The following is a 24,867-nucleotide window of genomic DNA, read 5'->3' as shown; positions in this document are numbered from 1 at the left end:
CTCATTCAATCACACCTACCAATTATGAATAATTATGAATGCCATCTTACTGAGATGTTAGTTTTTTTTTTTTTTTAAATCCACTAGCTGACAGCACTCGACAATATTGTGTTCATGTAAAAGAATCAATAAACCCTGAAATTAGTACACACATTCGTTATGCTTCATTTCAAACCAGAACCACAATGTGGAGCCCTTTTGTTATTTGATTTGCTGACCCGGATGTTTTTCCATATCATTTGTAATTTCAAAATAAAAGTACCATTAATGATCATTTGACAACTGAGAAGTCTTAATATGTATTGTATAATGTTTATATATTTCAGATGAACATGGATTTATTTATATGATCGAATATATGCATCACTAATGGCTTTAAAGTCCAGATAATATATTTTTCACTGTAGATAAATATGGAGGTGTACTACTGTGAAAATGCTCTGAGGGCCGCTGTTGACACGTGATTGAATAGGATGGAAATAGTCATCTCATTGGTCCTCCTCGGAAACTCCTTTTATAGCTTCACTGCTGAGAAAGACGATGGTCTGATCGCCATTTGAAGGTCGATCTTCCTTGTGGATCCTCTTGTTTATTTCGGTTGTTTTCTTGAAGGAGCGTTTTATTTTATTCTGAAGGGACATTTGCAACATTTTGTTGTTTTTTTTGCCTAGAGGATGGATTGTACGTGGATAAACGCCGTCAGAGGCCGATGGCGAACACTGTTTGTCATTCTTTGTCTCTGTGAGCTGAGCTCAGTGACTGGACAGGCTCGCTATTCCATACCGGAGGAGCAGGCAGAAGGCTCTTTTGTTGGAAACATTGCGAGGGATTTGGGCTTGGATGTGGCCAGACTCGTAGCAGGTAAAGCTCGTATCATCACCAAAGGAGGCCGGCAGTATGTTGATTTAAAACGAGACAAAGGCACACTTGTTATTAAAGAGCGCATCGACCGAGAAGAGCTTTGTGGAAAGACGACGCCCTGCAGCTTCAGCTTCGATATCATTTTAGAAAATCCAATCCAGCTTTATCGTGTAACAGTGGAGGTCACGGACATGAATGACAACAGTCCCTCCTTCCTGAAGACTGAAATTAATTTAAAAATAGCCGAAAATGCTGCAGTGGGGACTCGTTTTTCTCTAGCAAATGCAGCCGACCCTGATGTTGGTATTAATGATATTCAGAAATATACACTTAAACCTTCAGATCATTTTAAATTAGAAATACAGAACCAAGCCGATGGAGGGCGTTTAATAGAGATGGTTTTACAGAAGCCTTTAGACAGAGAGAAAGAGGAGAGCCACACTCTCATGTTGATAGCTTCAGATGGCGGTGAGCCACATAGATCAGGGATGGTGAGAATTCAAATCACTGTGCTGGATGCAAACGATAACGCACCAGTGTGCAGCCAGCCTGTTTATAAGGTAGATGTTCGAGAAAATTCACCTGAGGGAACATTGATCACTACTGTTAGTGCAAATGATGCTGATGCAGGCCTTTATGGTGACGTCACTTACTCTTGTGCCCACGTTACCAAAGAGGCGGAGCAGATGTTCCATGTAAATTTTAAAACTGGAGAGATTAAAACTACTGGTAAAATTGATTTTGAGAAATCAAAAATGTATGAGTTAAACGTCCAAGCTAGTGATCATGGAGGATTTACTGATACATGTAAAGTAATTGTTAACATCATTGATGAGAATGATAATGTCCCCACAATAGAACTGATGTCATTTTCCCAGTCCATCCCCGAGGATTCCCCCCCAGGTACAACTGTAGCCGTTTTTAACGTGAACGATGAAGACTCTGACGGCAACGGTGTTGTCAAGTGCTCCATCAACTCTGACGTCCCTTTCAAAATCGAGTCTTCATTAACAGGTTATTACACCATAGTGACAGACAACTTCTTAGACAGAGAAAGTCTTCCTGAATATAATGTTACCATAACAGTGTCTGACCAAGGCTCTCCTCCTCTGTCTAGTAGTAAAAACATCAACGTTAAAATATCCGACGTGAATGACAGCCCGCCTAAATTCCATCAGTCGGAATACAGTAAGACTGTACCAGAGAACAACTCTCCTGGTTTTTCAGTGTTTACTGTCAGTGCTAGTGACGCAGACTGGGGCCAGAATGCTCGAGTGTCTTACTTCCTGGAGGAGAAAGAAGTTCATGGAGTAGCTGTGTCTTCTTTTGTCTCAGTCAACTCAGAGAACGGCGTCATCCACGCAGTCCGATCCTTTGATTACGAACAAATCAAGTCCTTTGTCTTTAACGTCACCGCCCGCGACGCCGGATCCCCTCCTCTGAGTTCCGTGGCCACGGTTCGCATCCTGATACAAGACCAGAACGACAACGCCCCTCAAGTCCTGTACCCAGTCCAAACAGGCGGCTCGGTGCTGGCGGAAATGGTGCCTCGTTCAGCAGATGTGGGCTACCTGGTGACTAAAGTGGTGGCTGTTGATGTGGACTCTGGACAGAACGCCTGGCTCTCCTATAAAGTGCACAAAGCCACAGACAGGGCGCTGTTTGAAGTGGGCCTACACAATGGAGAAATAAGAACTGTCCGCCAAGTCACTGATAAAGATGCTGTCAAACAAAGACTGACTGTTCTAGTGGAGGACAACGGGCAGCCCTCTCGTTCAGCTACAGTCATTGTTAACGTGGCGGTGGCGGACAGCTTCCCTGAAGTGCTGTCAGAGTTCACTGACTTTAGCATGCACGACAAGGAGTACAATGACAAGCTGACTTTTTACTTAGTCTTGGCTTTGGCTGTGGTCTCCTTCCTCTTCATCACCTGCTTGCTGCTTATCATATCGGTCAAAGTGTACAGGTGGAGACGGTCTCGCATCCTGTACCACTCCAACCTCCCTGTCATTCCGTATTATCCGCCACGTTACTCGGACACTTTGGGGACGGGGACTCTCCCGCACGTGTACAATTACGAGGTGTGCAGGACCACCGACTCCAGAAAAAGCGACGTGAAGAACATGCAAGGGATGAGTCAAAGTTTAGTGAGCGTGGATGGAGCTGATGCTGATACGCCGCATGTGACCAAGCAGCTGTCGGGGAACTGTTCACAGATGTCGACTTTGGTGAGTCACATTCTTTCTCTTATTGGGTCTGATAACTTGGCTGTCAGCTGAGATTCTTTCACTCATTCTTATGATGCTGACAATTTGAAGTAACTTCCGTATCAATCATATATTGACAAGTGTACAGTGGATATCCATTCTAAACACAGAGTGGAAAAGTTGTAGCACAACATGACTTTGTTAATGACTTGCCGAAACTCTTCTTTACAAGTACACAGGTCAGATGTTTATTGCAGTTGTTCAAGTTGGCAAAATGTCAGGAGAGATTTTGATTCACGTGATTATAAGATTGCCACTTTACAATTTGAGGGATCTGCTTCCTCCACAGATGTTTAATGGACTTATGGTCTGCAGGCTTTACAGTTCATTATTCATTTTATCCAAGCTCCTCCAGTAAATCTGTGTTGATCATCAGCAGGCTTACTAAGCATATAATAAGAGCGGTAGGCTATAGGTTGGTTCACTTCTTCTGCTTTGGTATTTTTGTAGCTATCTTTCATGATCTTTATAGTATACTGAAGTCAATAATACACTTTTACTTTAAGCAATGAAGAGTACTTTGTTTTGTCTGGTCACATGTTTCCTTTATTCTCCTGCTTTCAGCGGTCTTGGAAGGTTGACATTTTGACGTAATCGTAGTCTTTAGCTTAACAATAGCGTTTAATGCTTATTCCAGCCGTTGATTTTGTAAGTTTGCTCACTTTTCAAACAATCGACCGTGTCTGTCTTTTTCCTTCACTTTGTAAAATGTGTTTTGTTTTTGCTTCACATGGACGAGTTTAGAAATCAAATTGAGAGTGGTTTCTGGTCACAACTCTTGTATTTTGATTTATACTTTGACTTGGAAAGATTGCATCATTTTCCTTCAATATTTATACATCGACATCAAATGTTTGTGTGCAGTTGTTGAAGCAGTCTAAGGTAATCCGTGTATTCAGGATGTTACACATGACTTGGAAATATGAATTGTAGTCGTTTTGTTGGTGTAGCTACATTCATTCATTCATTTTCTACCGCTTTTTCCTCACGAGGGTCGCGGGGGGTGCTGGAGCCTATCCCAGCTGTCTTCGGGCGAGAGGCGGGGTACACCCTGGACTGGTCGCCAGCCAATCACAGGGTGTAGCTACATTTCTTGTCTATTTGTTGAGTCCTACAAAATTCACTCCACTGAACAACGGTGCACTACTGTGAAACACATTCCTTTACATGGCATAGCTTGCAAGATGAGAGGAGTAGAGCTCTTTTCAGTTCTGCAATTATTTTTGTTGTATATTGAAATTTGTCATACAGTTCTTTTACTTTCACTTTAAACCGCGAGGAGTGTTCTGTTTTTATACTAACTCATGACTCAGATGGGTTGAGTGACAATAACACTTCCAGGATTATAACATGAACAGGGGCCAAACCATTACATCACATACTACCAGGTCGATGTTAAGTATGGTATTATGTACTTTAGCAAGAACTAGAGATGCAATGTATCATATCTCTCCACCTGCATTGATATTAATATTGCATACATGCATCTGCAATGCTACTGTTACTCCAGCATATGAAAAGGTAGATGTTTGTGTTGCTCTTCCTCTGTCCATGGTGCTGAAGCACAGCCTTGCTTGTCGACTTGGGTACTGAGCAGTCAATCAGATGTTTCAACTCTTGTCTATTGTAATCAATTCCTTAGCATAATGGCTTATTGCAGCATTAAACATGTACTGGCCATGGTGCTGAAATGCCTTTTTTGTAAGAAACTCAACCCACTTCTCATAGTGGCAAATCTGCCAACAGTAAACATCAAGAAATAGTTCACTCCAACACCAAAATAAAATGGTGGTAACATGACATTTGGGGCTGAATATTTGCACCTCATTCAATCACACCTACCAATTATGAATAATTATGAATGCCATCTTACTGAGATGTTAGTTTTTTGTTTTTTTTTTAAATCCACTAGCTGACAGCACTCGACAATATTGTGTTCATGTAAAAGAATCAATAAACCCTGAAATTAGTACACACATTCGTTATGCTTCATTTCAAACCAGAACCACAATGTGGAGCCCTTTTGTAATTTAATGTGCCGACCCGGAACTTTTTCATATCATTTGAAATTTCAAAATAAAAGTGCTATTAATGATTATTTGACAACTGAGAAGTCTTAATATGCATTGTATGATGATTATATTTTCTAGATAAACATGGATTAATTTATATGATCGAATATATGCATCATTAATGGTTTTAAAGTCCAGATAATATATTTTTCACTGTAGATAAATATGGAGGTGTACTACTGTGAAAATGCTCTGAGGGCCGCTGTTGACACGTGATTGAATAGGATGGAAATAGTCATCTCATTGGTCCTCCTCGGAAACTCCTTTTATAGCTTCACTGCTGAGAAAGACGATGGTCTGATCGCCATTTGAAGGTCGATCTTCCTTGTGGATCCTCCTGTTTATTTCGGTTGTTTTGTTGAAGGAGCGTTTTCTTTTATTCTGAAGGGACATTTGCAACGTTTTGGTTTTTTATTTTTGCCTGGAGGATGGATTGTACGTGGATAAGCGCCGTCAGAGGCCGATGGCGAACACTGTTTGTCATTCTTTGTCTCTGTGAGCTGAGCTCAGTGACTGGACAGGCTCGCTATTCCATACCGGAGGAGCAGGCAGAAGGCTCTTTTGTTGGAAACATTGCGAGGGATTTGGGCTTGGATGTGGCCAGACTCGTAGCAGGTAAAGCTCGTATCATCACCAAAGAAGATCGGCAGTATGTTGATTTAAAACGAGACAAAGGCACCCTTGTTATTAAAGAGCGCATCGACCGAGAAGAGCTTTGTGGAAAGACGACGCCCTGCAGCTTCAGTTTCGATATCATTTTAGAAAATCCGATCCAGCTTTATCGTGTAACAGTGGAGGTCACGGACATGAATGACAACAGTCCCTCCTTCCCGCAACATGAAATTAATTTAAATATTGCTGAAAGTGTTGCAGTTGGAACACGTTTTTCTCTCGAGACTGCAGAGGACCCTGATGTTGGTGTTAATGATATTCAGAAATACACTCTTAAACCTTCAGATAATTTTAAATTAGAGGTCCAAGGCGTATTATCTGGTAAAAAGATTATCGAAATAGTTTTACAGAAGCCTTTAGACAGAGAAAAAGAGGAGAGCCACACTCTCATGCTGATAGCTTCAGATGGCGGTGAGCCACATAGATCAGGGACGGTGAGAATTCAAATCACTGTGCTGGATGCAAACGATAACGCACCAGTGTGCAGCCAGCCTGTTTATAAGGTAGATGTTCGAGAAAATTCACCTGAGGGAACTTTGATCACTACTGTTAGTGCAAATGATGCTGATGCAGGCCTCAATGGTGACGTCACATACTCCACTCGTTCCACCAGAGGGGCGGATCAGCTTTTCGATGTAAATGTTATAACAGGAGCAATTAAAATAAAAGGTAAATTAGATTTTGAGAAATCAAAAATGTATGAGTTAAATGTCCAAGCTAGTGATCATGGAGGATATACAGATACATGTAAAGTAATTGTTAACATCATTGATGAGAATGACAATGTCCCTACCATTAAATTAATGTCATTTTCCCAGTCCATCCCCGAGGATTCCCCCCCAGGTACAACTGTAGCTGTTTTGAACGTGAACGATGAAGACTCTGACGGCAACGGTGTTGTCAAGTGCTCCATCAACTCTGACGTCCCTTTCAAAATCGAGTCTTCATTAACAGGTTATTACACCATAGTGACAGACAACTTCTTAGACAGAGAAAGTCTTCCTGAATATAATGTTACCATAACAGTGTCTGACCAAGGCTCTCCTCCTCTGTCTAGTAGTAAAAACATCAACGTTAAAATATCCGACGTGAATGACAGCCCGCCTAAATTCCATCAGTCGGAATACAGTAAGACTGTACCAGAGAACAACTCTCCTGGTTTTTCAGTGTTTACTGTCAGTGCTAGTGATGCAGACTGGGGCCAGAATGCTCGAGTGTCTTACTTCCTGGAGGAGAAAGAGGTTCATGGAGTAGCTGTGTCTTCTTTTGTCTCAGTCAACTCAGAGAACGGCGTCATCCACGCAGTCCGATCCTTTGATTACGAACAAATCAAGTCCTTTGTCTTTAACGTCACCGCCCGAGACGCCGGATCCCCTCCTTTGAGTTCCGTGGCCACAGTTCGCATCCTGATACAAGACCAGAACGACAATGCCCCTCAAGTCCTGTACCCAGTCCAAACAGGCGGCTCGGTGCTGGCGGAAATGGTGCCTCGTTCAGCAGATGTGGGCTATCTGGTGACTAAAGTGGTGGCTGTTGATGTGGACTCTGGACAGAACGCCTGGCTCTCCTATAAAGTGCACAAAGCCACAGACAGGGCGCTGTTTGAAGTGGGCCTACACAATGGAGAAATAAGAACTGTCCGCCAAGTCACTGATAAAGATGCTGTCAAACAAAGACTGACTGTTCTAGTGGAGGACAACGGGCAGCCCTCTCGTTCAGCTACAGTCATTGTTAACGTGGCGGTGGCGGACAGCTTCCCTGAAGTGCTGTCAGAGTTCACTGACTTTAGCATGCACGACAAGGAGTACAATGACAAGCTGACTTTTTACTTAGTCTTGGCTTTGGCTGTGGTCTCCTTCCTCTTCATCACCTGCTTGCTGCTTATCATATCGGTCAAAGTGTACAGATGGAGACGGTCTCGCATCCTGTACCACTCCAACCTCCCTGTCATTCCGTATTATCCGCCACGTTACTCGGACACTTTGGGGACGGGGACTCTCCCGCACGTGTACAATTATGAGGTGTGCAGGACCACCGACTCCAGAAAAAGCGACATGAAGAACATGCAAGGGATGAGTCAAAGTTTAGTGAGCGTGGATGGAGCTGATGCTGATACGCCGCATGTGACCAAGCAGCTGTCAGGGAACTGTTCCCAGATGTCAACTTTGGTGAGTCACATTCTTTCTCTTATTGGGTCTGATAACTTGGCTGTCAGCTGAGATTCTTTCACTCATTCTTATGATGCTGACAATTTGAAGTAACTTCCGTATCAATCATATATTGACAAGTGTACAGTGGATATCCATTCCAAACACAGAGTGGAAAGGTTTTCGCAAAACATGACTTTGTTAATGACTTGCAGAAACTCTTCTTTACAAGTACACAGGTCAGATGTTTATTGCAGTTGTTCAAGTTGGCAAAAATGTCAGGAGAGATTTTGATTCACGTGATTATAAGATGGCCACTTTACAATTTGAGGGGTCTGCTTCCTCCACAGATGTTTAATGGACTTATGGTCTGCAGGCTTTACAGTTCATTATGCATTTCATCCAAGCTCCTCCGGTAAATCTGTGTTGATCATCAGCAGGCTTAATGCACATAATAAGAGCGGTAAGCTATAGGTTGGTTCACTTCTTCTGCTTTGGTATTTTTGTAGCTATCTTTTATGATCTTTATAGTATACTGAAGTCAATAATACACTTTTACTTTAAGCAATGAAGAGTACTTTGTTTTGTCTGGTCACATGTTTTCTTCATTGTCCTGGTCTCAGTGGTCTTGGAAGGTTGACATTTTGACGTAACCGTAGTCTTTAGCTTAACATTAGCATTTAATGCTTATTCCAGCCGTTGATTTTGTAAGTTTGCTCACTTTTCAAACAATCGAGCGTGTCTGTCTTTCTCCTTCACTTTGTAAAATGTGTTTTGTTTTTTTGTTGGTGTAGCTACATTTCTTGTCTTTGTTGAGTCCTCCAAAGTTCACTCCACTGAACTGGTTTCAGCACCATAGACAGCAACTCACGTGACATTGCTTTCAGTGAGCTCTGTTCTTCAAAGTGCCAATAGAAATATGACAATCTTTTCTTTACTATTATTAAACTTTATAATTCAATGAATATCTGAAAAGGGGGTTTATCATCTCTTTTGAAAAAGAAAATACCTCATCAGACATTGTATTCAAGTCAGAAAAGCAGGCTGACTGTCTCTCTCTCTCTCTCTCTCTTTCTCCCTTCCTCTCTCTTTTTTTCTCTCTGTCTCTTTCTCTCTCTTTCTCTTTCTGTCTCTCTCTCTCTCTCTTTCTCTCTTTCTCTCTTTCTCTCTCTCTCTTTCTCTCTCCCTTTCTCTCTCTCTCTGTCTCTCTCTTTTTCTTTCTCTCTTTCTTTCTATCTCTTTCTATCTATCTTTCTATCTCTCTTTCTCTCTCACTCTCTCTGTCCCCCTCTCTCTCTTTCCCTCTCTCTCTCTCTTTCCCTCTCTCTCTCTCTCTCTCTCTCTCTCTCTTTTGCTCTCTTTCTCTCTCTTTCTCTCGCTCTCTCTCTCTATCTGTATATCTATCTGTATTAATGATTTCTAATTTATTTCCAGAAAATTCCACCTTTTTGTGATTGCCATTTCTTTCAACATGTAATTAATCATTTCAAATTAAATGTTCAAATATGATCATATGCTAACTTTTCAGTCTACTGTGTATTTACTTAAGGATTTTTTTCAGTTAACCATTTGTAGTCTTCCATTCTCCAGCGTATGTGTGGTAAGAGTTTTAACCCGGATGGTATATTCTGGCCAGGAATAAATAAATATGAAGGTGCACTACTGTGAAAATGCTCTGAGGGCCGCTGTTGATACATCATTGAATAGCAGTGAAACATAGTCAGTGCAGTGTTCCTCCTCTTGGACTCCTTTTAGACCTTCACTGGGGAGAAAGACGACGGTCTGGTCGCCATTAGAGGAGAAGTCTTTTCTGTGGATTCTTATCTTTATTTCGGATTTATTGTTTGAGGACCGTGTGCTTTTATTTTCAAGGAACACTATCGCTGCATTTTAAAATTGTATTTTGGACACGAGGATGTATTTTACGTGGATAAACGCCGTCAGAGGCCGATGGCGAACACTGTTTGTCATTCTTTGTCTCTGTGAGCTGAGCTCAGTGACTGGACAGGCTCGCTATTCCATACCGGAGGAGCAGGCAGAAGGCTCTTTTGTTGGAAACATTGCGAGGGATTTGGGCTTGGATGTGGCCAGACTCGTAGCAGGTAAAGCTCGTATCATCACCAAAGGAGGCCGGCAGTATGTTGATTTAAAACGAGACAAAGGCACACTTGTTATTAAAGAGCGCATCGACCGAGAAGAGCTTTGTGGAAAGACGACGCCCTGCAGCTTCAGTTTCGATATCATTTTAGAAAATCCAATCCAGCTTTATCGTGTAACAGTGGAGGTCACGGACATGAATGACAACAGTCCCTCCTTCCTGAAGACTGAAATTAATTTAAAAATAGCTGAAAATGCTGCAGTGGGGACTCGTTTTTCTCTAACGAATGCAGCCGACCCTGATGTTGGTGTTAATGATATTCAGAAATACACTCTTAAACCTTCAGATCATTTTAAATTAGAAATACAGAACCAAGCTGATGGAGGGCGTTTAATAGAGATGGTTTTACAGAAACCTTTAGACAGAGAGAATGAGGAGAGCCACACTCTCATGTTGATAGCTTCAGATGGCGGTGAGCCACATAGATCAGGGATGGTGAGAATTCAAATCACTGTGCTGGATGCAAACGATAACGCACCAGTGTGCAGCCAGCCTGTTTATAAGGTAGATGTTCGAGAAAATTCACCTGAGGGAACTTTGATCACTACTGTTAGTGCAAATGATGCTGATGCAGGCCTCAATGGTGACGTCACATACTCTTCTGCCCACGTTACCAAAGAGGCGGAGCAGATGTTCCATGTAAATGTTAAAACAGGAGAGATTAAAACTACTGGTAAACTAGATTTTGAGAAATCTAAGAATTATCAATTAAACGTCCAAGCTAGTGATCATGGAGGATATACAGATACATGTAAAGTAATTGTTAACATCATTGATGAGAATGACAATGTCCCCACAATAGAACTGATGTCATTTTCCCAGTCCATCCCCGAGGATTCCCCCCCGGGTACAACTGTAGCTGTTTTTAACGTGAACGATGAAGACTCTGACGGCAACGGTGTTGTCAAGTGCTCCATCAACTCTGACGTCCCTTTCAAAATCGAGTCTTCATTAACAGGTTATTACACCATAGTGACAGACAACTTCTTAGACAGAGAAAGTCTTCCTGAATATAATGTTACCATAACAGTGTCTGACCAAGGCTCTCCTCCTCTGTCTAGTAGTAAAAACATCAACGTTAAAATATCCGACGTGAATGACAGCCCGCCTAAATTCCATCAGTCGGAATACAGTAAGACTGTACCAGAGAACAACTCTCCTGGTTTTTCAGTGTTTACTGTCAGTGCTGGTGATGCAGACTGGGGCCAGAATGCTCGAGTGTCTTACTTCCTGGAGGAGAAAGAGGTTCATGGAGTAGCTGTGTCTTCTTTTGTCTCAGTCAACTCAGAGAACGGCGTCATCCACGCAGTCCGATCCTTTGATTACGAACAAATCAAGTCCTTTGTCTTTAACGTCACCGCCCGCGACGCCGGATCCCCTCCTCTGAGTTCCGTGGCCACCGTTCGCATCTTGATACAAGACCAGAACGACAACGCCCCTCAAGTCCTGTACCCGGTCCAGACAGGTGGCTCGGTGCTGGCCGAAATGGTGCCTCGTTCAGCAGATGTGGGCTATCTGGTGACTAAAGTGGTGGCTGTTGATGTGGACTCTGGACAGAACGCCTGGCTCTCCTATAAAGTGCACAAAGCCACAGACAGGGCGCTGTTTGAAGTGGGCCTACACAATGGAGAAATAAGAACTGTCCGCCAAGTCACTGATAAAGATGCTGTCAAACAAAGACTGACTGTTCTAGTGGAGGACAACGGGCAGCCCTCTCGTTCAGCTACAGTCATTGTTAACGTGGCGGTGGCGGACAGCTTCCCTGAAGTGCTGTCAGAGTTCACTGACTTTAGCATGCACGACAAGGAGTACAATGACAAGCTGACTTTTTACTTAGTCTTGGCTTTGGCTGTGGTCTCCTTCCTCTTCATCACCTGCTTGCTGCTTATCATATCGGTCAAAGTGTACAGGTGGAGACGGTCTCGCATCCTGTACCACTCCAACCTCCCTGTCATTCCGTATTATCCGCCACGTTACTCGGACACTTTGGGGACGGGGACTCTCCCGCACGTGTACAATTACGAGGTGTGCAGGACCACCGACTCCAGAAAAAGCGTCGTGAAGAACATGCAAGGGATGAGTCAAAGTTTAGTGAGCGTGGATGGGGCTGATGCTGATACGCCGCATGTGACCAAGCAGCTGTCAGGGAACTGTTCCCAGATGTCAACTTTGGTGAGTCACATTCTTTCTCTTATTGGGTCTGATAACTTGGCTGTCAGCTGAGATTCTTTCACTCATTCTTATGATGCTGACAATTTGAAGTAACTTCCGTATCAATCATATATTGACAAGTGTACAGTGGATATCCATTCCAAACACAGAGTGGAAAAGTTGTAGCACAACATGACTTTGTTAATGACTTGCAGAAACTCTTCTTTACAAGTACACAGGTCAGATGTTTATTGCAGTTGTTCAAGTTGGCAAAATGTCAGGAGAGATTTTGATTCACGTGATTATAAGATTGCCACTTTACAATTTGAGGGGTCTGCTTCCTCCACAGATGTTTAATGGACTTATGGTCTGCAGGCTTTACAGTTCATTATGCATTTCATCCAAGCTCCTCCAGTAAATCTGTGTTGATCATCAGCAGGCTTAATGCACATAATAAGAGCGGTAGGCTATAGGTTGGTTCACTTCTTCTGCTTTGGTATTTTTGTAGCTATCTTTCATGATCTTTATAGTATACTGAAGTCAATAATACGCTTTTTCTTTAAGCAATGAAGAGTACTTTGTTTTGTCTGGTCACATGTTTCCTTTATTCTCCTGCTTTCAGCGGTCTTGGAAGGTTGACATTTTGACGTAATCGTAGTCTTTAGCTTAACAATAGCGTTTAATGCTTATTCCAGCCATTGATTTTGTAAGTTTGCTCACTTTTCAAACAATCGACCGTGTCTGTCTTTCTCCTTTGCTTTGTAAAATCTGTTTTGTTTTTGCTTCACATGGTCTAGTTTAGAAATCAAATTGAGACTGGTTTCTGGTCACAACTCTTGTATTTTGATTTATACTTTGACTTGGAAAGATTGCATCATTTTCCTTCAATATTTATACATCAACATCAAATGTTTGTGTGCAGTTGTTGAAGCAGTCTAAGGTAATCCGTGTATTCAGGATGTTACACATGACTTGGAAATATGAATTGTAGTCGTGTTGTTGGTGTAGCTACATTTCTTGTCTATTTGTTCAGTCGTACAAAGTTGACTCCACAGAGCAACTGGTTTCAGCACCATAGACAGCAACTCACGTGACATTGCTTTCAGTGAGCTCTGTTCTTCAAAGTGCCAATAGAAATATGACAATCTTTTCTTTACTATTATTAAACTTTATAATTCAAGGAATTTTTTTCTCCCTGTCTCTCTCTCTCTCTCTCTCTCTCTCTTTCTCTCTCTCTTTCTCGCTCTCTTTCTCTCTCTCTTTCTCTCTCTCTCTCTCTCTCTCTCTCTCTCTCGCTCTCTCGCTCTCTCGCTCTCTCTTTTTCTCTCTCTCTTTCCCTTTCTCTCTCTCTCTCTCTTTCTTTCTATCTCTTTCTATCTCTCTTTCTGTCTCTCTCTCTTCCCCCCTCTCTCTCTCTCTTTCTCTCTCTCTCTCTCTTTCTCTCTCTCTCTTTCCTTCTCTCTCTTTCTCTCTCTCTCTTTCTCTCTCTCTCTCTTTCGCTCTCTCTCTTTCTCTCTCTATCTGTATATCTATCTGTATTAATAATTTCAAATTTATTTCCAGAAAATTCCACCTTTTTTGTGATTGCAATTTCTTTCAACATGTAATTAATCATTTCAAATTAAATGTTCAAATATGATCATATGCTAACTTTTCAGTCTACTGTGCATTTACTTAAGGATTTTTTTCAGTTAACCATTTGTAGTCTTCCATTCTCCAGCGTATGTGTGGTAAGAGTTTTAACCCGGATGGTATATTTTGGCCAGGAATAAATAAATATGAAGGTGCACTACTGTGAAAATGCTCTGAGGGCCGCTGTTGATACATCATTGAATAGCAGTGAAACATAGTCAGTGCAGTGTTCCTCCTCTTCGACTCCTTTTAGACCTTCACTGGGGAGAAAGACGACGGTCTGGTCGCCATTAGAGGAGAAGTCTTTTCAGTGGATCCTTATCTTTATTTCGGATTTATTGTTTGAGGAGCGTGTGCTTTTATTTTGAAGGAACACTATCGCTGCATTTTTAAATTGTATTTTGAACACGAGGATGTATTTTACGTGGATAAACGCCGTCAGAGGCCGATGGCGAACACTGTTTGTCATTCTTTGTCTCTGTGAGCTGAGCTCAGTGACTGGACAGGCTCGCTATTCCATACCGGAGGAGCAGGCAGAAGGCTCTTTTGTTGGAAACATTGCGAGGGATTTGGGCTTGGATGTGGCCAGACTCGTAGCAGGTAAAGCTCGTATCATCACCAAAGAAGATCGGCAGTATGTTGATTTAAAACGAGACAAAGGCACACTTGTTATTAAAGAGCGCATCGACCGAGAAGAGCTTTGTGGAAAGACGACGCCCTGCAGCTTCAGTTTCGATATCATTTTAGAAAATCCAATCCAGCTTTATCGTGTAACAGTGGAGGTCACGGACATGAATGACAACAGTCCCTCCTTCCCGCAACATGAAATTAATTTAAATATTGCTGAAAGTGTTGCCATTGGAACGCGTTTCTCTCTAGCAAATGCAGCTGATGCTGATGTTGGTGTTAATGATATTCAGAAATATACTCTGAAACCTTCAGATAATTTTAAACTGGAAATACAAAACCAAGCAAATGGAAGAAATGTGCTCGAAATGGTTTTACAGAAGCCTTTAGACAGAGAAAAAGAGGAGAGCCACACTCTCATGTTGATAGCTTCAGATGGCGGTGAGCCACATAGATCAGGGACGGTGAGAATTCAAATCACTGTGCTGGATGCAAACGATAACGCACCAGTGTGCAGCCAGCCTGTTTATAAGGTAGATGTTCGAGAAAATTCACCTGAGGGAACATTGATCACTACTGTTAGTGCAAATGATGCTGATGCAGGCCTCAATGGTGACGTCACTTACTCTAGTACTCATATTACTAACGAAGAAAAGCACATTTTTAATGTAAATGTTAAAACAGGAGAGATTAAAATTACTGGTAAATTAGATTTTGAGAAATCAAAAATGTATGAGTTAAACGTCCAAGCTAGTGATCATGGAGGATATACAGATACATGTAAAGTAATTGTTAACATCATTGATGAGAATGACAATGTCCCTACCATTAAATTAATGTCATTTTCCCAGTCCATCCCCGAGGATTCCCCCCCGGGTACAACTGTAGCTGTTTTTAACGTAAACGATGAAGACTCTGACGGCAACGGTGTTGTCAAGTGCTCCATCAACTCTGACGTCCCTTTCAAAATCGAGTCTTCATTAACAGGTTATTACACCATAGTGACAGACAACTTCTTAGACAGAGAAAGTCTTCCTGAATATAATGTTACCATAACAGTGTCTGACCAAGGCTCTCCTCCTCTGTCTAGTAGTAAAAACATCAACGTTAAAATATCCGACGTGAATGACAGCCCGCCTAAATTCCATCAGTCGGAATACAGTAAGACTGTACCAGAGAACAACTCTCCTGGTTTTTCAGTGTTTACTGTCAGTGCTAGTGATGCAGACTGGGGCCAGAATGCTCGAGTGTCTTACTTCCTGGAGGAGAAAGAGGTTCATGGAGTAGCTGTGTCTTCTTTTGTCTCAGTCAACTCAGAGAACGGCGTCATCCACGCAGTCCGATCCTTTGATTACGAACAAATCAAGTCCTTTGTCTTTAACGTCACCGCCCGCGACGCCGGATCCCCCCCTCTGAGTTCCGTGGCCACGGTTCGCATCCTGATACAAGACCAGAACGACAACGCCCCTCAGGTCCTGTACCCGGTCCAAACGGGCGGCTCGGTGCTGGCCGAAATGGTGCCTCGTTCAGCAGATGTGGGCTATCTGGTGACTAAAGTGGTGGCTGTTGATGTGGACTCTGGACAGAACGCCTGGCTCTCCTATAAAGTGCACAAAGCCACAGACAGGGCGCTGTTTGAAGTGGGCCTACACAATGGAGAAATAAGAACTGTCCGCCAAGTCACTGATAAAGATGCTGTCAAACAAAGACTGACTGTTCTAGTGGAGGACAACGGGCAGCCCTCTCGTTCAGCTACAGTCATTGTTAACGTGGCGGTGGCGGACAGCTTCCCTGAAGTGCTGTCAGAGTTCACTGACTTTAGCATGCACGACAAGGAGTACAATGACAAGCTGACTTTTTACTTAGTCTTGGCTTTGGCTGTGGTCTCCTTCCTCTTCATCACCTGCTTGCTGCTTATCATATCGGTCAAAGTGTACAGGTGGAGACGGTCTCGCATCCTGTACCACTCCAACCTCCCTGTCATTCCGTATTATCCGCCACGTTACTCGGACACTTTGGGGACGGGGACTCTCCCGCACGTGTACAATTACGAGGTGTGCAGGACCACCGACTCCAGAAAAAGCGACGTGAAGAACATGCAAGGGATGAGTCAAAGTTTAGTGAGCGTGGATGGAGCTGATGCTGATACGCCGCATGTGACCAAGCAGCTGTCAGGGAACTGTTCCCAGATGTCAACTTTGGTGAGTTAAATGTTTTACCATTCCTTCTCGGTTTTTGTTTCTGAAAACATAGACGGTTTTAAATATTTGCATACCTGTTCAATGCATCTGCATAGTGGCATTTCTGAGCATGAATGGCATGCCACAGCATCTCAATGGTTTTTATGTTTGGACTAAACCATCTTGAGGCAGACTTGCTGTTGTTTTCATGCGTTATTTCTTCAAGACCCAAGTGAGCTTTAGGTCACAAATCCATGGATGGATGTTTGTCCTTCAGTATGTTTTGTTGGATTCAGACTTTATGGTTCCTTCAATCACAGCAGGTTGTCCAGGTCCTGAAGCAGACCCATGGACCATCACACAGTCACCACGGTATTTGACTTTTATTATGTTGTTGTTTTTCTCAAAGGCTGTGTTACTTTTACACGAGTAACAGTTCACACACCTTCCAAAAAGTTCAACTTTAGTTTGGTCAGGCCATAGAATGTTTGAACAAAAGCAATACATGGTGTTTGCAGTAACATCAATAGACTAACCATAACATAGTATATCAACATTAATAACAACATTAGTAATATCACATATTTACACTTCATTGCCCCATCCTTTTAGGTTCCTCCTTCGTACTTTGAATTAATTTCATCCCAATCAGCACGAGATGAGACCTTGCTTGGATATGCAGATCAACTCCATTTTCATGGAATTGTGTCTAATTGAGAACCCCCTGGATACATCAGATTCTTCTCTTGATGGTAGTTTGCTGCCTCAGTTTCAGTTGTGTTATTGCTTTGTAGCTCCACATATTTCCCTGTCTTTGTAGTACAGTACTGGACTCAAGTAGGCCTCTATAATTTCATCAGTTTCAGCAGCCACCGTTTAACAGTGTGTATATTGGACTTGTTGTTATCGTCAAATGGCAGTTCATGTTTCCAAGAGGTTTAGTGGGTCTCAAAATGATGTAATCGGGTCCGCTTCAGGTCAAAAGGTGCCCGTGTCAGTGCTCTGTCCATGTGGGACTCTACTGAGTCCTGAGGAAAGTGGGAAGCTGTGTATGATGCGTTTATGTACCATAAGAAGTTCATGACAACACAGGACTATAGGACTACTTTTACTGGCAGTGAAGAGTGGTGGTTGTATCGCTGTCCATGGTGCTGAAGTGCAGTTGAAAGTGTCTTCAACCTGTATAAGCACTATTATGTACTGTTTGGTGTTCTTCCAACAGCGTAATTGGTTATTTTTTACTACTTCAATCACTCAGTTGTATTGATTGGGTAAATATTTATTGAAATATTAATTTCTAAAACACATAGTGCTGTATACTTAATTTTTAAAACTATTATTACTATTAATAAAGAGGACATACAATGTTAAGAGACATTTGTTGTCATCATTTTAGTAAAGCTGTGCCAGTTTCACATCTCAGCCTCTAAGGGACGCTATTGCATGGCAAATGAATGTGTTAGTGTTGTCATGCAGTGCAGCTCCCTCCTCTGTCCCTGCCATTTAGCAGAAGAGCTTCATATGTGAACAACGTATAACCACTGAGCTAAAATAACGCTCATCTGAATGACAGTGGCTCCTATGAGTCTACCTATTTTTTCATAGGCTTGTTTTCATACATTTTTAAACATGGATTCTAAAGATTACTGCACTGCAGGAGGAAGATGGCGACGGGCGGCCTTTCTCTTTGTCTTTTTCTGTTTTTTCCTAAATGGAACGGAGGCCCAAATCCGCTATTCAATCCCGGAGGAAATGAAGAAAGGCTCGATCGTCGGCAATGTGGCCCAAGATCTCGGTTTGGATGTGAAAAGACTCCGTTCCGGGCGGGCCCGCATCGTGACCGGAGATAACGTCCAGTACACCGAGCTGAGGGCGGACAAAGGGCTTCTGGTGGTCCATGAGAGGATAGATCGAGAGCAGCTGTGTGGGGACGTGACGCCGTGCAGCTTCACCTTTGAGATTTTAATGGAAAACCCCATGGAATTGCACCCTGTGACCATCGAGGTGTTGGACGTCAACGACAATGCCCCCACCTTTAAAAATACTCATTTGCAATTTGAAATCAGCGAGTCAGCAGCGTTAGGATCTCGTTTTGTTTTGGAGAGTGCGCATGATGCGGATGTGGGTGTAAACGGTCTGCAGAGCTACATTTTAACTCCGAGTGATCATTTCGTTTTAAAGGAACACGTCAGTCCAGGAGGCAGTAAATATGCAGAAATGGTGCTTCAGAAAGGCTTGGACAGAGAAGAACAGCCGAGGCTCTCTTTAAAATTAGTGGCAGTAGATGGTGGAAATCCACAGAAATCAGGTACTGTAAATATAAATATTAATATTCTAGATGTTAATGACAATGTTCCTGTCTTTAATCAAACCATCTATAAAGCTAAAGTGGATGAAAATGCAGCAAAAGGCACTCACGTTCTAACTGTGAATGCCACTGATGCAGATAGTGGTTCAAATGGAAAAGTCACATACTCCTTTTCAAAGTCAAATGCAGGAATAGCAGATTTATTTCATATAGACGAAGAAACAGGAAGTATTTCTGTAGTAAAACAGATGGATTATGAAAAAGACAAAACAATGGAGTTCATGGTTGAAGCTAAAGATCAGGGTGCCTTGACTGACTCTGCTAAAGTAGAAATAGAAGTGATAGATTTAAATGATAATGCCCCAGTCATCAATGTAATGTCCTTCTCTAGTCCTGTGTCAGAAGACTCTCCCACTGGTACCACTATTGGTATCATTAATGTTAAAGACCTAGATTCTGGTGAAAACGGTCACGTGAGGTGCGCTATCGAGGGCCGCGTTCCATTTAGGATCAAATCCAATGTGAGAAATTATTTTGCATTGATGACCGATGCTGACTTGGATCGTGAAAGCGTGCCAGAATATAACATCACCGTCGTTGCTTCAGATGCTGGCTCACCTCCTTTGTCTAGTAAAAGGACTTTTACTTTGAAGGTTTCCGACGTGAACGATAACGCTCCTGTATTTCCGGTCAGCTTTTATACTGCGACCGTTGCCGAAAACAACTCTCCAGGTGTTTCTGTGCTTAGGGTTGGTGCTAAAGACGCTGATGGAAACCAGAACGCTCGTGTCTCTTACATGCTGGAGGAGCACGACATCGGAGGAACTCCAGTTACTGAATTTGTGTCTGTTAATGCAGAAAGTGGAGTCATTAGTGCAGTTCGTTCATACGACTATGAACAACTCAAAGAACTCATATTTATTGTCCGAGCTCAGGATGGAGGCTCTCCTCCTCTCAGCAGCAACGTGAGCGTTCGCATCCTGATCCAAGACCAGAACGACAACGCCCCTCAAGTTCTGTACCCGGTCCAAACGGGCGGCTCGGTGCTAGCCGAAATGGTGCCTCGTTCAGCAGATGTGGGCTATCTGGTGACTAAAGTGGTGGCTGTTGATGTGGACTCTGGACAGAACGCCTGGCTCTCCTATAAAGTGCACAAAGCCACAGACAGGGCGCTGTTTGAAGTGGGCCTACACAATGGAGAAATAAGAACTGTCCGCCAAGTCACTGATAAAGATGCTGTCAAACAAAGACTGACTGTTCTAGTGGAGGACAACGGGCAGCCCTCTCGTTCAGCTACAGTCATTGTTAACGTGGCGGTGGCGGACAGCTTCCCTGAAGTGCTGTCAGAGTTCACTGACTTTAGCATGCACGACAAGGAGTACAATGACAAGCTGACTTTTTACTTAGTCTTGGCTTTGGCTGTGGTCTCCTTCCTCTTCATCACCTGCTTGCTGCTTATCATATCGGTCAAAGTGTACAGGTGGAGACGGTCTCGCATCCTGTACCACTCCAACCTCCCTGTCATTCCGTATTATCCGCCACGTTACTCGGACACTTTGGGGACGGGGACTCTCCCGCACGTGTACAATTACGAGGTGTGCAGGACCACCGACTCCAGAAAAAGCGACGTGAAGAACATGCAAGGGATGAGTCAAAGTTTAGTGAGCGTGGATGGAGCTGATGCTGATACGCCGCATGTGACCAAGCAGCTGTCAGGGAACTGTTCCCAGATGTCAACTTTGGTGAGTCAAATGTTTTACCATTCCTTCTCGGTTTTTGTTTCTGAAAACATAGACGGTTTTAAATATTTGCATACCTGTTCAGTGCATCTGCATAGTGGCATTTCTGAGCATGAATGGCATGCCACAGCATCTCAATGGATTTTAAGTCTGGACTTAGACTAAACCATCTAGAGGAAGACTTGCTGTTGTTTTTATGGGTTATTTCTTCAAGACCCAAGTGAGCTTTAGGTCATAAATCCATGGCTGGACATTGTCCTTCAGTATGTTTTGCTGGAGTCAGACTTTACGGTGCCTTCAATCACAGTCGGTTGTCCAGGTCCTGAAGCAGACCCATGGACCATCAGAGTCACCACGGTATTTGACTTTTATGTTGTTGTTTTTCTCAAAGGCTGTGTTACTTTTACACGGGTACAGTTTACTTACCTTGCAAAAAGTTCAACTTTAGTTTGGTCAGGCCATAAGAATGTTTGAACAAAAGCAATACATGGTGTTTGCAGTAACATCAATAGACTAACCATAACATAGTATATCAACATTAATAACAACATTAGTAATATCACATATTTACACTTCATTGCCCCATCCTTTTAGGTTCCTCCTTCGTACTTTGAATTAATTTCATCCCAATCAGCACGAGATGAGACCTTGCTTGGATATGCAGATCAACTCCATTTTCATGGAATTGTGTCTAATTGAGAACCCCCTGGATACATCAGATTCTTCTCTTGATGGTAGTTTGCTGCCTCAGTTTCAGTTGTGGTACTGCTTTGTAGCTCCAGATATTTCCCTGTCTTTGTAGTACAGTACTGGACTCCAGTTTGCCTCTATAATTTCATCAGTTTCAGCAGCCACCGTTTAACAGTGAGTATATTGTACTTGTTATCGTCAAATGGCAGTTCATGTTTCCAAGAGGTTTAGTGGGTCTCAAAATGATGTAATCGGGGCCGCTTCAGGTCAAAAGGTGCCCGTGTCAGAGCTCTGTCCATGTGGGACTCTACTGAGTCCTGAGGAAAGTGGGTAACTGTGTATGATGCGTTTATGTACCATAAGAGTTTCATGACAACACAGGACTATAGGACTACTTTTACTGGCAGTGAAGAGTGGTGGTGTTATCGCTGTCTATGGTGCTGAAATGCAGTTGAAAGTGTCTTCAACCTGAATAAAGCACTATTATGTACTGTTTGGTGTTCTTCCAAAAGCGTAATTGGTTATTTTTTACTACTTCAATCACTCAGTTGTATTGATTGGGTAAATATTTATTGAAATATTAATTTCCAAAACAACATATAGCATTGTATATTAAATTTAAAAAAATATTCTTATTATTAATAAAGAGGACATGCAATGTTAAGAGACATTTGTTGTCATCATTTTAGTATAGCTGTGCCAGTTTCACATATCAGCCTCTAAGGGACGCTATTGCATGGCAAATGAATGTGTTAGTGTTGTCATGCAGTGCAGCTCCCTCCTCTGTCCCTGCCATTTAGCAGAAGAGCTTCATATGTGAACAACGTATAACCACTGAGCTAAAATAACGCTCATCTGAATGACAGTGGCTCCTATGAGTCTACCTATTTTTTCATAGGCTTGTTTTAATACATTTTTAAACATGGATTCTAAAGATCACTGCACTGCAGGAGGAAAATGGCGACGGGCGGCCTTTCTCTTTGTCTTTTTCTGTTTTTTCCTAACTGGAACGGAGGCCCAAATCCGCTATTCAATCCCAGAGGAAATGAAAAAAGGCTCGATCGTCGGAAATGTGGCCCAAGATCTCGGTTTGGATGTGAAAAGACTCCGTTCCGGGCGGGCCCGCATCGTGACCGGAGATAACGTCCAGTACACCGAGCTGAGGGCGGACAAAGGGCTTCTGGTGGTCCATGAGAGGATAGATCGAGAGCAGCTGTGTGGGGACGTGACGCCGTGCAGCTTCACCTTTGAGATTTTAATGGAAAACCCCATGGAATTGCACCCTGTGACCATCGAGGTGTTGGACGTCAACGACAATGCCCCCACCTTTGAAAATAGTTTTTTGCAGTTTGAAATCAGCGAGTCAGCAGCGTTAGGTTCTCGTTTCATTTTGGAGAGTGCGCATGATGCGGATGTGGGTGTAAACGGTCTGCAGAGCTACATTTTAACTCCGAGTGATCATTTCGTTTTAAAGGAACACGTCAGTCCAGGAGGCAGTAAATATGCAGAAATGGTGCTTCAGAAAGGCTTGGACAGAGAAGAACAGCCGAGGCTCTCCTTAAAGTTAGTGGCCGTAGATGGTGGAAATCCGCAGAGATCAGGTACTGTAAATATAAATATTAATATTCTGGACATAAACGATAATGCTCCTGTCTTTAATCAAACCATCTATAAAGCTAAAGTGGATGAAAATGCAGCAAAAGGCACTAAAGTCCTAACTGTGAATGCCACTGATGCAGATAGTGGTTCAAATGGAAAAGTCACATACTCCTTTTCAAAATTAAAATCAGCAATTGCACATGTATTTCATATAGACGAAGAAACAGGAATTATTTCTGTAGTAAAACAGATGGATTATGAAAAAGACAAAACAATGGAGTTCATGGTTGAAGCTAAAGATCAGGGTGGACTGACTGAATCAACCAAAGTAGAAATAGAAGTGATAGATTTAAATGATAATGCCCCAGTCATCAATGTAATGTCCTTCTCTAGTCCTGTGTCAGAAGACTCTCCCACTGGTACCACTATTGGTATCATTAATGTTAAAGACCTAGATTCTGGTGAAAACGGTCACGTGAGGTGCGCTATTGAGGGCCGCGTTCCATTTAAGATCAAATCCAATGTGAGAAATTATTTTGCATTGATGACCGATGCTGACTTGGATCGTGAAAGCGTGCCAGAATATAACATCACCGTCGTTGCTTCAGATGCTGGCTCACCTCCTTTGTCTAGTAAAAGGACTTTTACTTTGAAGGTTTCCGACGTGAACGATAATGCTCCTGTGTTTCCGGTCAGCTTTTATACTGCAACCGTTGCCGAAAACAACTCTCCAGGTGTTTCTGTGCTTAGGGTTGGTGCTAAAGACGCTGATGGAAACCAGAACGCTCGTGTCTCTTACATGTTGGAGGAGCACGACATCGGAGGAACTCCAGTTACTGAATTTGTGTCTGTTAATGCAGAAAGTGGAGTCATTAGTGCAGTTCGTTCATACGACTATGAACAACTCAAAGAACTCATATTTATTGTCCGAGCTCAGGACGGAGGCTCTCCTCCTCTCAGCAGCAACGTGAGCGTTCGCATCCTGATACAAGACCAGAACGACAACGCCCCTCAAGTCCTTTACCCGGTCCAAACGGGCGGCTCTGTGCTAGCCGAAATGGTGCCTCGTTCAGCAGATGTGGGCTACCTGGTGACTAAAGTGGTGGCTGTTGATGTGGACTCTGGACAGAACGCCTGGCTCTCCTATAAAGTGCACAAAGCCACAGACAGGGCGCTGTTTGAAGTGGGCCTACACAATGGAGAAATAAGAACTGTCCGCCAAGTCACTGATAAAGATGCTGTCAAACAAAGACTGACTGTTCTAGTGGAGGACAACGGGCAGCCCTCTCGTTCAGCTACAGTCATTGTTAACGTGGCGGTGGCGGACAGCTTCCCTGAAGTGCTGTCAGAGTTCACTGACTTTAGCATGCACGACAAGGAGTACAATGACAAGCTGACTTTTTACTTAGTCTTGGCTTTGGCTGTGGTCTCCTTCCTCTTCATCACCTGCTTGCTGCTTATCATATCGGTCAAAGTGTACAGGTGGAGACGGTCTCGCATCCTGTACCACTCCAACCTCCCTGTCATTCCGTATTATCCGCCACGTTACTCGGACACTTTGGGGACGGGGACTCTCCCGCACGTGTACAATTACGAGGTGTGCAGGACCACCGACTCCAGAAAAAGCGACATGAAGAACATGCAAGGGATGAGTCAAAGTTTAGTGAGCGTGGATGGAGCTGATGCTGATACGCCGCATGTGACCAAGCAGCTGTCAGGGAACTGTTCCCAGATGTCAACTTTGGTGAGTCACATATTTCACCA

The 24,867-nt window shown here is 43.0% G+C and overlaps 4 protein-coding genes across 27 annotated transcripts in view; all 4 read left to right on the top strand.

The window, feature by feature from the left end:
* Nucleotides 1-24,867, top strand: part of LOC131110316 (protocadherin gamma-B4-like) — a 159,524-nt gene that overhangs the window by 65,770 nt on the left and 68,887 nt on the right. For 3 of the 23 annotated variants that reach the window (XM_058063311.1, XM_058063310.1, XM_058063312.1), the window contains exons 1-2: nucleotides 18,259-20,817; nucleotides 22,979-24,847. The exons of 16 other annotated variants lie outside the window; for them this stretch is intronic. In XM_058063311.1, the coding sequence (XP_057919294.1) occupies nucleotides 18,397-20,817; nucleotides 22,979-24,847 (4,290 nt within the window). In that variant the 5' untranslated portion in view covers nucleotides 18,259-18,396. Of the gene's footprint in view, nucleotides 1-531; nucleotides 3,090-18,258; nucleotides 20,818-20,839; nucleotides 24,848-24,867 lie in introns of those variants that run through there. 4 more of the 23 variants (XM_058063339.1, XM_058063323.1, XM_058063352.1 and 1 more) reach the window with 2 other exon arrangements.
* Nucleotides 3,131-9,140, top strand: LOC131110328 (protocadherin beta-16-like). Of its 2 annotated transcripts, XM_058063367.1 has the most exons (3): nucleotides 3,131-4,072; nucleotides 4,206-8,040; nucleotides 8,370-9,140. In XM_058063367.1, exons 2-3 carry the CDS (start codon nucleotides 5,629-5,631, stop codon nucleotides 8,436-8,438), a joined length of 2,481 nt encoding a protein of 826 aa, XP_057919350.1. In that variant the 5' UTR covers nucleotides 3,131-4,072; nucleotides 4,206-5,628; the 3' UTR covers nucleotides 8,439-9,140. The 2 variants fall into 2 exon arrangements, with proteins under 2 accessions (XP_057919350.1, XP_057919349.1); XM_058063366.1 differs by having other exon boundaries at nucleotides 3,131-8,040.
* On the top strand, nucleotides 9,798-12,415 carry LOC131110331 (protocadherin beta-16-like). The gene has a single exon (XM_058063371.1). The coding sequence runs from the start codon at nucleotides 9,935-9,937 to the stop codon at nucleotides 12,398-12,400; it is 2,466 nt and encodes an 821-aa protein (XP_057919354.1). The 5' UTR covers nucleotides 9,798-9,934; the 3' UTR covers nucleotides 12,401-12,415.
* On the top strand, nucleotides 14,105-16,812 carry LOC131110333 (protocadherin beta-16-like). The gene has a single exon (XM_058063373.1). The coding sequence runs from the start codon at nucleotides 14,374-14,376 to the stop codon at nucleotides 16,795-16,797; it is 2,424 nt and encodes an 807-aa protein (XP_057919356.1). The 5' UTR covers nucleotides 14,105-14,373; the 3' UTR covers nucleotides 16,798-16,812.

Source organism: Doryrhamphus excisus, chromosome 23 (genome assembly GCF_030265055.1).
Source record: "Doryrhamphus excisus isolate RoL2022-K1 chromosome 23, RoL_Dexc_1.0, whole genome shotgun sequence".
In the NCBI taxonomy this organism is placed as follows: domain Eukaryota; kingdom Metazoa; phylum Chordata; class Actinopteri; order Syngnathiformes; family Syngnathidae; genus Doryrhamphus; species Doryrhamphus excisus.
Note: the sequence above shows the minus strand (reverse complement) of the source record. Positions and strands in the feature narration are given on the sequence as shown.

Bases quoted from the DNA above. Each gene is read 5' to 3' on its own strand.
- LOC131110328 (XM_058063367.1), top strand. From the start codon at position 5,629: ATGGATTGTACGTGGATAAGCGCCGTCAGAGGCCGATGGCGAACACTG. The intron at 8,041-8,369 runs GTGAGTCACATT...CTTCCTCCACAG, and splicing joins GTTCCCAGATGTCAACTTTG to ATGTTTAATGGACTTATGGT.
- LOC131110333 (XM_058063373.1), top strand. From the start codon at position 14,374: ATGTATTTTACGTGGATAAACGCCGTCAGAGGCCGATGGCGAACACTG.
- LOC131110331 (XM_058063371.1), top strand. From the start codon at position 9,935: ATGTATTTTACGTGGATAAACGCCGTCAGAGGCCGATGGCGAACACTG.